Source organism: Podarcis raffonei, chromosome 1, assembly GCF_027172205.1.
Source record: "Podarcis raffonei isolate rPodRaf1 chromosome 1, rPodRaf1.pri, whole genome shotgun sequence".
NCBI lineage: Eukaryota > Metazoa > Chordata > Lepidosauria > Squamata > Lacertidae > Podarcis > Podarcis raffonei.
In genome coordinates this window covers 108,554,989-108,567,044 of record NC_070602.1, presented here as the reverse complement: position 1 = coordinate 108,567,044, position 12,056 = coordinate 108,554,989, and the positions used below count along the sequence as shown (strand labels likewise).

The window sequence follows — 12,056 nt, the reverse complement described above, 5'->3', positions numbered from 1 at the left end:
AGGTTGGAGCTGAGCATCTCTTTACTTTGGCAACAAACTGAGAATTGCTGTGCTGTTTTTGGCTTTATGGCTTCTGATGTAAAGGTAATTTGACAAGGAGCAAATGTTTGACCCTCCAAGCCAGATTTTTTTTTTAATGACTTTGGCTGGGTCTGCAAGCAGTTCCACATCTTTCACAATCATAGATGCTGTTGCATATAGAGTATTTGCTCGAACATGCATGCTTTTTGAGGAACATTGATTTTCTTCCCTAGTTGCAATAAACCAGGGAAAGCTTTGAGAGAGCAGCAACCAGGGTCCTATATCTGACTATCCTTCTAAATTTTGGTCCCATTAAAAGCAGTACAGAACAATCATTAAACTGACTGGCTACTCAATAAACGTCTGAACAACCACTTAGTCCTATTGGCATAAAACAATGTCTTCAAGAGACACTTGAAAGTCTGAAGCAAGGATGCCTGCTGAATCTTTGCTGGAAGAGCATTCCACAGCGTGTAACCAGTGACACTAAACACCTGACTTCTGGTTGAGGCTAGACAAGCCTTTGTGACTTGGGGAGGAAACCAACAGTGGTTGTCTACATGATCTTAGTGATCCAGTTGGGATTAAGACTCAGATGGTGCTGAAGGTGTCCTGGACCCAAGTTGTTCAGGCTACTGTATATCAACACAAGAGCATTGAACCTGGACAGGTAATATATGAGTAGCCAGTGCAGACATGTTACATGCTATCAGCCATCTGCATCGACTAGTTGCCTAGCTGCTGCATTTTGGATTAGTTGGGGCTTCCAGAAGCATCAAACTACCACAACAAGTATGTGGATTTGCTAGTATATTGATTTCCCGCAGGATCTTAAAGAGCAACTCCTAAAGTGTATGTGCTGTGTATTAACTACAAGTGAATGACTTCTCATTAGTCATTGGTTGAGCTGATGGGATGTCACAGAAGCCTGGAGACTAGAGTTGTCATAGCTCTGGTTTCAGTTTATTGATCTGACATGTGGACGAGGCTGAGCCCAGGAGCTCCATATGCACTGTACAGGCTTGTGCACTGGGGAGGTCACTTCGGTGCTGCTAAGATAGCTGTTTGACTCTCCCCCCTGCAGAGGTGAACTCCATTGTCTCTCGAGACAGATGGAGCCCAACAACATGTAATGCCATAGAGTATTCACAAAGGGAAAAACAAACATTAACCAAAAAGTTCAACACAAGGGGCTTTTGATAATAAAGTCAGAAGAAAAATTAAATATCAGGAGTGAATGAAATGGATAAAATTATAAAGGGGGTATCAAAGCACAGCTTGAATTGTATAATGAAGGAAATAGGAAAAGAAGAAGGTCTTGCCTGTTTATAGCTACTGCCAAATAAGAACATATTTTAAAGGTGTTTGCCACCCCCTGTGTGACTGCAGTGTCCTATTTTTTTAAATAAATAACCTCCAAATGGAGGTGAAATTGGAAGACTCAGCATCACCCCTAGCTGCTTGAATATCACATGTCAATTCCTCCAAGATAGCTAATGAACATAACTTTTTAGAATCGGTTACCTAGCATATAGCATGAAAGGGACGCGGGTGGCGCTGTAGTCTAAACCACAGAGCCTAGGGCTTGCCGATCAGAAGGTCGGCGGTTCGTCCATTGCTCGGTCCCAGCTCCTGCCAACCTAGCAGTTCGAAAGCATGTCAAAGTGCGGAGGTACCTCTCCGGTGGGAAGGAAAACGGCGTTTCCGTGCACTGCTCTGGTTCACCAGAAGCGGCTTAGTGATTCTGGCCACATGACCTGGAAGCCGTCTGCAGACAAACGCCAGCTCCCTCGGCCTATAGAGCAAGATGAGCACCGCAACCCCAGAGTCGTCCACGACTGGACATTACGGTCAGGGGTCCCATGAAGCGTATTTCTAGCCCTGAGTGATTACTAGCTGAGCAGCTACCAGAAGACATGCAATTCACATTATAAGATCACAAACATTTTAAATGCTTAAAATAAAAAATTCTCTTGCAGAGAATGTAAGAGACTGTGCTTGCGGTGGGAAAGCTGAGAAGTGCTGAATCTCCAAAGTTTCCTGTGCATTTGCCTAGCCTTCTGTTGACTGGCATTATGGAGCAAAAAATGATTCTATCACATTGCACCTTTCTTTGTTGCACAAGGCAAATCACTAGGGAATTAAGGCTATGGGGAAGGACTATAGTTCATTGGTAGAGCCCCTGTTTTCCATGCTGCTGCTGCTGCTTTGGTGATCACTCGTAGCTGAGTAAGATTATCTTCCATGGTCTTAGAGGTGTGTCCGTAGGTGACTTTGGAGGCCAATTCTGGATCCAGACGTCCTTCCACAGTTGGGAGATGCAGGAGGTCCTGAGTTCAAGCCCTGGTGTGTCCAGGTAATGCTGTGAAAAGATACTATCTGAAACCTTGATTAGTTGCTTCAGGTCAGAGGAGGTAAGACTGAGCTTGATGCACTAATGGTCTGACTCAATAAAAGGGAGCTTCCTGGTGATATAGATTTAGGGTAAACCCTAGAAATTAATAAATGCTAGGATTTTGGTTATTTGTGATATGAAGGGAGAATGCAAGCTGCAAAGGAATTCCTGGGCTCGCTTATGCAAAGCAACCTGGCAGAGCTAGAACAGCTGAGGGACATTAACAATACAAGAGAACTCCTTTCCCCTTGCCCCAGGTGTGAACAGAGACTGGAGATTTGGAAGGTTGCCAGGGTAACTGCCTGGGGGGTGGGGCAAGGGTTGCTGGGAGGAAGAAGAGCTGAGATCCATCTTGGACAGGAAAAGGAGCTGAGATCCATCTTGGACAGGAAGAATAGCTGAGATCCATCTTGGACAGGCTTGAGGCTGCCTGCGCTGCTGCCATGAAATGACCACATCTGGACTCCCTCCATGCAGACTGAAGGTGTAAATAAACCATATTTCTTAAAGCCACAACAGTCTCCGACGCGTCTTCAATTCTCCAAAGAAGCACGGATCCTGTGTGAGTGCCTAAGACCCCGTGGGCTCTTGCCGTCGCTTGGCAGAGAGAGGGGGAGACACCCAAATTTTGTAACACTGTGTTCCTGTGTTGTGGTTTAAGGACTGCCAGATCATGATCACAGGTTACTGCTTTTGTCTGGTCCCCATCAAAATTTATAAACCTAATTCTGTGAATGGCTTACCGAGATAAAAAAAGGATAAGCTTCATAACGTTAGCTAGACATGCTCCAGCATGTTTGTGCGCCTGTATTTAAGAAATGAGTTATTGGATATATTGGCATGGTCTTTCCTCCCTTGTAACTGATTAAGACTTAATTCTTTAAAATTTCTAACTAATGAGACCTGGAGGTTGTTTTTTTGGTGTGTTTTTTAACCCTCTTGTCTATTGTCTGTCATTGGCTACATTCCAGCTATTTCAAGAAAACACGACAGCAGTTTTGGCAGGGATTACTAGTCCTGAGTGCTGAAGGAGCTATGAGCTATTCGGGGATGTGCTATAAAAATATGGTTGTGTATTTTCCTGTAGTGTGCAATAGACGCTCCTCTTTTTAAGCTCAGGCCAGAGAAATATCCCATTGTCAAAGCTACTGCTTCAATTTAACTGTCTGCCCTTATTGGCACAAAAAGAAATTACCCTGGCTTGGCCATAAATGGGAGGTGGGGAATTTTGGGGCCTATTTTTGTGACCAGCTCAGTAAGTAAGTAAGTTAGCAACTGAGACACAGGAAGATAATTGACTCTCCTGGACCAAATCTATTACCAGTTTAGCAGTACAGTATGTAACTCCCTCCCTTTGTTGTTGGAACATATCCTTGTCTGATAAAAAGCAGGTCCGGATTATGCACGTTGCTTATATTTTCAGCTCCAATCCATGCCATTTCTAAGGGCTGCATAACAGTTTGGAGGTAAAGAGTGTGTGTCTTTCATTTCAAACTGAAACAATTAATCTATCTGGGAGAGGAGTAAGATGCAACTCCCCGCTGCATCGGCGAAGGCACTGTAGGCAGATGAGATTTTGAGTGATTTAAATGCTTGTTCAATCTGGGTCTTTAAACTTAAAAAGCAGAAGTATCGCAATGTGTTTCCAAGGACAGAGGAGGAGTCCTGCCCATGTATCCCGATCGGCCTACCATTGGCTAGTTCTGTCTGGGAGTCATCCTTAATTGGCTTTCCGAAGGAGTGGATTCACTGAAACAGCATGCCTTTTATTGCTTTGCTAGTCGTCTCTATGCACCGACTCTCATTAAGGTGTGGATGACTGGGAGCTGATCCACAGAGGGGGTGGTTTTTTTTTGGTCTTCTTAATTTTGCAAGTGGTCTGGACAAGAGTTTCTAAGCTAAATTACCTGTGACCGACAGAAATGAGCTTGTACGGAAGAAGGGCAACCTTGCCTGTGGTTACTCCAATAGTTCTGCAAAAACGGGTAGGTGACTTCGGAGGCTGAGGGGCAGGGGAGGCATGTCTCTGTTTTGGAAGCAGAGGTTACCCAAAAGTAGAATATAAGTATTGCATCCAGTGTGAAAGGCACGCTGTGCATAAATTGCTGCCTTTCCTCTTAATTTAAATGTGGGATCTCCAGCCTTCCTGAGGATTTAGCATGTGTGCTCCCTTGCAAAATTATGCAGTTCATCAGTTGCCCTGGGAACTTGGGCAGCAGGATGGAAATGACTGAAATAAATGGATAACTTAAAAAAACCCCGAACACATCTCTGAGCCTTTTTCTTGCTGCTGTTTCTGCTTTGATATGTAGATAAAGCCGCTCCTGTTGTTTTAAATGTACTAACATTCTATAATATGGTCACTGTAAATGAAGTAGTGTGTAAGACCCAACAGAGTATTAGGTGGTGATGTTTTTTTTAAAAAAAGAGGCCTGGCTTGTTAGCAATCAGTCAGATGAGTGGCATATGAATAATAAAATTATTATTATTATGGGGCTTTAGTATTTTGATTAAGATTATGTAAGCAATGTTAGATTCTTTCCTCCCCTGTCCGTAAGTGTGGTGATTTCTGTTCTCGTAGCCACTCCAGTGAAATATATTGCTGCTATAATTCATTTCACAGTGAAAACTCGAGGCGTTTTAGATACATAAAAAATTTTAAAAGCCCTGTTTTATGTTTTGGCTGGTTTATTTCTGCACAACTTGGGGATCAAGTCATATTTTCCCCAAGCTGACCAGAAATAACCAGCCAAAACATTCAACAGGGCTTTTAAATGTTTTAAAGCGGTATGTGCTGAATTTCTGCCCGTCATTAACCTGTTACAGGCCAAGAGTTTATTTCAGGAGAAGGAAAAGCCCCAGAAGTTCAAAAACTCTTCATTCTACCTTTACTGAACTTGAAATCATGAATGTTCACAAAAGCTGAAGAGGGGTGGGGAATATCTGTAACGTGGGAATCAGTTTTCATTCATGATGAGATCTCTCAAATAAAAGTCGCACAAAATAACCCCGCTCCCAAAACATGATTCAAGTGCTTGTAAACCGATTCGAGGACATGTCTGGATACTTCGCTTCCTATGCTGTGTTCCGCTGAAACTTCAAAACATGAATGATGGTAACAAGGTTGGCTTCAGAGGGTGGTGAGATGAGGTGAGACGTTTGCCAGACCCTGCAAACCAGCAGAAGGCTCTCCACCTGAACAGGCTTACCCTTTCCACTTAGTACGCAGGTGGTGCTGTGGGTTAAACCACAGAGCCTAGGACTTGCTGATCAGAAGGTCGGGGGTTCGAATCCCAACGACGGGGTGAGCTCCCGTTTTTCGGTTCCTGCTCCTGCCAACCTAGCAGTTCGAAAGCACATCAAGTGCAAGTAGATAAATAGGTACCGCTCTGGCGGGAAGGTAAACTGCGTTTCCGTGCGCTGCTGTGGTTTGCCAGAAGCGGCCTTAGTCATGCTGGCCACATGACACGGAAGCTGTATGCCGGCTCCCTCAGCCAGTAAAGTGAGATGAGCGCCGCAACCCCAGAATCGGTCACGACTGGACCTAATGGTATGCAAGATCAGATACAGCCTAAGACAATTCTCTGTTTCCATGGCTCACCTCTTAGAAGGCAAGGGAAGCTCATTGGGGATTGCTGTGCTTGAGGGCCCCCAGAATCTTGGAGCTAGCACTGACTAGCACCATTGCACTGTGATACACAAATTTATTAGCACCGATGTCATTTCAAATAGTGTCTGGCTTGCAGTTGTACTAATGTGCCATTGTACAAATGCATCATGTACCCGACACTTTTCACAACTTAGAGCAGACTTGCCGAACTACAACTCCCATTATCTCTCTTAGCCCTGCTAGCTGGGGCTGGTGGGAGTTGCAGTCCTGCCACTTCTGGAAGGGGCACATGTCCCCCATCCTTGCAATACTATTACTGTGTTACGACTATTTACTTAAGCCCTCTTGAGTTTAATGGGGTTTTACTCCCAAGTAAGTGTGTACTGTGTAGGATTTCAGTTTTAATCTCCACAGGCCGTAGAACAATCCTGCAAGGTTGGTCGGTATATCTTGTAAGCTGTGCAAAATGTTGTAGGCGATATAGTGCTTTGCCTGAGGCCTCCTAGTAGAATTGCTAGCTGACCATAAAAAATAGTGTAGATTACTCCTGTGCCTTTAACATCCCTTTGATCTACAGAAACCAGCAGGCGAAGCTTCCCACCAGGGGGAGATCAATATTGCTTGCCAGCTGCTGCAAATTGGATCACAGTTAAAGGCACAGGGCTTGGTTCAAAAGTTGACAACCCTGCCAGCCAGAGTGGTTATGGGCAGTGGTGAGGTTTAGATCAGGGACTTGCTCATTCTGAACTCTGTTCTAGCCAGTATCAGCTATGTTTAAAACTTTGAAGATAAAAACTAGAATGTGTGTCACTGGAAATTGGAATAACACACCATTTTCTGCCAATGTGTACTGTTATCCAGGGAGCTGTCCTGAAACTAAAGCTATAGTTGGAAAGACCTCAAAGAGAGGCAGAATCCTGAAAAGAGAAATGAATGTGATGACAGCCTTTCCTAGTGAACTTCTGCTAGACCTAAACCACTGTTAAAATTAGGAAGATAGTATTTTAAGCAGTGGATTCAGACCTTTTAATATGTGTGTATGCTTCTTGGGTGACGGTGGTATTTGGTTCTCATGTTCTGGATTACGCTTCTGCAAATAACATGTAGCAGTTCATTCTGCTGTAGAGTCGGGGTTTCATTTACTCCTGACCTCCGTCCTCTCAAGTCTATAATACCTCACTCCTTTACTTCATTACAGTTAGTGGCAGTGGTTTGCTCTGAGTATTTGTGTGTATATGCCCAAACTGAAAGCAATTTCAGACAGGATCCTTAGTTATTTGTCTTAGATTCCCATGCTGAACTCAAGTTAACCTCTTATACATTTGCATGATAGTTTGTAATATTGGACGTACCATGTTGTTTGATTTGTGAATGGAGGCCCTTCTTGTTATACCATCACCAAGAAAAGCCTTTCAGTTTAGGACTTGGGGAAAGGCCTTCTCTGTAGTGGCACCCCAGTTTTGGATCACCCTTTCCTCTTAGGTCAATCTGGTGCCAATACTGGGCCATCTTTCATTGCTAGCTGAAAACCCCTGTCTTATTTCAGGCCTTTTTTCTTAGGTGCATTGGACCATGGAGTGGTGTGGGGATAGAATAATTTATGTACTAAATTGCAGTTGTTAAAAAAATTTTTTTTTTTAATTTAAAAAAATTGGTTTGAAGTGCTTTTTATTGTTGTGAGGTCGTTTTAATGATGAAGGATAGGATATAAATGCTGGAAATGAAACTTTTTAAATACTTTGTAAACCACTTAGAAGCCTGTTTTGGCATTAAGCAGGGTGCAAATAAACAAGAAAGAACACTGCACCCTTTTGCTGAAGTGCACACATTTTTTATCCAAAGGTCAGCAGCGTGTGCTTTGATTCCTTTCCTTTTTCTTTTCTGATATCTTTCAGTGACCTTCGTGGAGCTTTATGAGGTTTCGTTTTTTTAAAAGGAAAGCTGAGCTAACAGCTATATTGTATGGGAGCAATTGCACGGAAAAAGGCACAATCAGTGAAAATGTTTTAGATGCCCTTGAACAAGAACATGGTCATGAGCCAATGCTTACCACTCTCCTTGGCTTGATGAGCTTTCTACCTCTCCCTGTCGTCGTCGTCCACCCCGCCCCCACTTAGATTTTTGATTTCTCTTCCAACCCCTCTGCTCATTTCTTCCAAATACTTGAATATTCTTCATATAGTAACCAAGGAAATTGGCAAGGCTAGCAGCATCCAGCGCTCATAATCCTCTTTCCTTGGCAGAACTCCCTGCCTTGGAAAGGGGGAGAGGGAACAGATTTCTTGCTATTGAGGAAACCGGCGCTCCATGTCTTTGTCCTAGTCTTCTCTCAAATAAATTAGGCTTCCAGAAGGTCAGAATCTAACCTTCAGACTGTTAACTTGCCTTGGAAGTATATTGGGCGGCCTACCGAACAGTTATTTCTGCCAGCAGTAAATCTTGACTGAGTGGACATTTGGATTCTTTTGTGGATGCAGATTGAAGAGTATTGTAGCCTAGAAACTGCACATAAGGAATTGCTTACAGACCTTTGGTAGTAAAGACTTTTTTTTTTAACGCAGCACTGAAGCGACTTTGATGAATTATGTGTAAATGTGGGTTCTGAGTTTTTCTGTAATATCCCACAAACTAAACTTGATACACAGATGCCTGAGGTCTAGACAGTTTTTCTTCCTGCAAGTTGTGCCCTGCATTTGAATCTCCTCTACCATTTCGTGTGTGTGTGTATGTTGTTAGATGCATGAGTTTAAAAAATTGCTTTAAAGATAGGATGGGAAATGCTTAGGCTTTGAAGTGTTTTAAAGAGGTACACATGATGTGGCGTTCCGCAACAGAGGCAACACTTCTGTGTTTGCAAATGTTACACCGCATGGTGTCATATCAGTGTGCTGAATCAGAGGGCAATGGGTGGAAACATGCAGCATCATATCCCTTTGGAGGGCCCTTGCAGCAAAGGGCAGCGATCGACAACCAAAGTGTGAGCAGAACAACTTTCCTTCCTCACCCTGCATGTGCCCTGTGCCATCCTCAAATGTGCTCCAAAGAGTTGGCAGGGGAACCCGCAGCACAGATTTGGGGGACAGAGGGGGAGGAGAAATCCCCCTCCGCATCCGAGTTGTTCTACTTTCACAAAGTGATGTATTGGGTGCAATCTCTTGTGTTCTCTTCTTGTACGCACCCTTTCGTAATAACGGGCATTTTTGCTGATATAAAAACAAATCGCCAGAGTGGTGCGTGCTCTGGTTATCTCTCGCTTTGACTACTGCAATGCGCTCTACGTGGGGCTACCTTTGAAGGTGACCCAGAAACTACAACTAATCCAGAATGCGGCAGCTAGACTGGTGACTGGGAGTGGCGGCTGAGACCACATAACACCAGTCTTGAAAGACCTACATTGGCTCCCAGTACTTTTCTGAGCACAATTGAAAGTGTTGGTGCTGACCTTTAAAGCCCTAAAAGACCTTGGCCCAGTATACCTGAAGGAGCGTCTCCACCCCCATCATTCTGCCCGGACACTGAGGTCCAGTACCAAGGGCCTTCTGGCGGTTCCCTCCCTGCGAGAAGCCAAGTTACAGAGAATCAGGCAGAGGGCCTTCTTGGTAGTGGCACATCTCAGGTGGGTGCTGATGCCATTACAAGCGAACAAGGGAGTTGTTCATGGTGAGTTCCGGCAACTCTTTTTCTAGAAAAATAGCCCTGCCTATATTTATGTATCTGTTGGATTCCCCCCCCCCAAGTTATATCTATAGACGGTTCTTAAACCGGAAGTAATTGCGTCAAATATCGCACACAGAGCAATTGTTACAGAGGAAGGTTCTCACCATGCTGCATGCATAAAACAAAATCACCTGCTACTGAAACCAGCATTTTCACATTTTACATGTCTGTATGTATCAGCTAATCTTCTTTTGCCTTTTTAACAGGTAATCAAAATATATAGTGAGGATGACTCTAGCAGGGCTTTGGAAGTACCAAGTGATATAACAGCCAGAGATCTGTGCCAGTTGCTCATACTAAAGAACCATTATGTGGATGATCACAGCTGGACTATGTTTGAACATCTCACTTCCTTAGGTTTAGGTAAGTACTGCTTGCTTCAGAAAGTGTGTCGTTTACAGATGTTGCTTGGGGAGCTCCAGTTCTTTTGTGCTGGGCCTCGGATTGCCTGTTCTTCTTAATTTGCCCTCTTAATATGCTCAGAGGCCTAAATTTGCATTTGTAGGTCATGGGCCTGTGCCTAAAGTATCTAGGAGTCTAGAGTCACTGTTTTGTATGTTTCGCTGGGCGTCACAAATACACAGAAACACTTGCAAGCAATGCAGTACTAAGTAACTGCCCTACCAGTGCAAGGATTTGCACTTGTGCAATGGGAGTGCATGCCCCCAAATCTTTTATACTGGGGTGGGGGTGCAGGGAGAGGGCTGAATGTCTTGCCATGCAAGTGCACTGTTAGGGCAGTTCATAGAACAGTAGAGTTGGATGGGACCCTGAGGATCATCTAGTCCAACCCCCTGCAATGCAGGAATATGCAGCTATCCCGTACGAGGATCAAACCTGCAACTTTGGCATTATCAGCACCATGCTCTAACCAAACTATCCAGTTGCTTAGCACTGCATTGGATAGAAGCCTAAATATCATCCTATCCGGTGCTTCTTTTTTAAAGAAAAATAGGTGCCAGTATTCACCATGAAGTTACAGTAAGTGCCACAATTTTAACCAGTGTTTTTCTTCTAGGAAAAAAAGGTTCCCGTGCTGCGTACCCTTGAGTACCCCCAGAAAAAAGGCACCGATTCTATCCTATCTTGGGGGGGAGACATTGTCTTTCACAGTAGGATAAGAATGCACAACTCATCCAAGTATTTCCAGAGGTTTTTTTGGGGGGAGGGGGGATGTATTTTTTCAAATAAAAAAACCCCAGACTCCTAAATCTGTAAACTTGCATCCTTCATTGCACATACATCAGCCCCACTGCACAGAAAGCCAAAAATATTGCTGCAAGGACATTGTTGGCTGTGCTGCAGTTACAGTAGTGATAGCCTACTGCATATTTCAGTGTGGATAGTGAATGCCTTGTCTTCTAAATTACATTTTGTTCCACTGAAGGAGACTTGTCGGCATCCTCTTACAGGGCCATAAATTATCCTGCTGAGATTTGATTTAAAGTCCACTAAAGCAATCGTGGGGAATTCAGAACTGCGGCTGTTGAACTTCTGAAAGCCCGGATCAAACCATGCTATGCCAGCAGCGTTTGAGCTGTGCGGTTATGAAGCTGTGTTGAATTAAGTAATAAGCGTGAAAGATGGAACTTTTACAGCTTGTGCTACATTAGCAATGCTTGCCTGGGCGTATTGGAGCCGCAGCTTGTCGTTAGTATAATCGCTTATGAGCGGTAAGATAAGTACAGATTTTAGGTGCCCAGTAAGCCTCAGATCTAATGCTGGCTTTAAGCGCTTTCACGTATTGCACATTCTTTAAAAACGCGCAAGGGGAACCTGGAAAGGGAATAGCATTCACCCCAGAGGTAGAACGAAAGACCATGCCCATCATTGGAGGTCTGGTGGGGGCAGAGAAGCCTGGCTCATGGTCCTTTTTGGCTGTGATGTCAAATTGGCGAGGGCTCAGTTCTGTGCATACAGAGGTGGATTTAGGTACAACCAAGGAGAGCACCTTTTCAACGTCTGGTAAGCACTTGCCCAGCTCTGTGAAGGGGGCATGAGGGCTCTGCCAGGGTCCTAGAGTCCTTCCTCCTTCCCAGAGCCAGGCAAGCGCTTACTGGGCTTTGGGAAGGAGTTGGGAGGGCTCCAGCACCCTGGCGGAAACATGTGCCTCCTTCCTAAAGCCTGCAGGCTTAAGGGCACCCCATTAAATGTTGGCCTCTCACAGAAGTTCTCCTATTCATAGAATTACAGTGGTACCTTGGTTTATGAACTTAATCCTTAAACCAAAGCGTTCTTAAACCAAGGCGTGCTTTCCCATAGTAGTGGGGGGCTCAATTTACAAATGGAACATGTGAGGCAAAGTTCACAAAC

The 12,056-nt window shown here is 44.2% G+C and overlaps 1 protein-coding gene across 2 annotated transcripts in view; it reads left to right on the top strand.

The window, feature by feature from the left end:
• The window catches only part of GRB14 (growth factor receptor bound protein 14), a 45,541-nt gene that overhangs the window by 15,344 nt on the left and 18,141 nt on the right, over nucleotides 1-12,056 (top strand). Inside the window, exons 1-2 of one of the 2 annotated variants that reach the window (XM_053408489.1) lie at nucleotides 3,953-4,401; nucleotides 9,950-10,106. In XM_053408489.1, the coding sequence (XP_053264464.1) occupies nucleotides 4,339-4,401; nucleotides 9,950-10,106 (220 nt within the window). In that variant the 5' untranslated portion in view covers nucleotides 3,953-4,338. Of the gene's footprint in view, nucleotides 1-3,952; nucleotides 4,402-9,949; nucleotides 10,107-12,056 lie in introns of those variants that run through there. The other variant, XM_053408483.1, reaches the window with a different exon arrangement.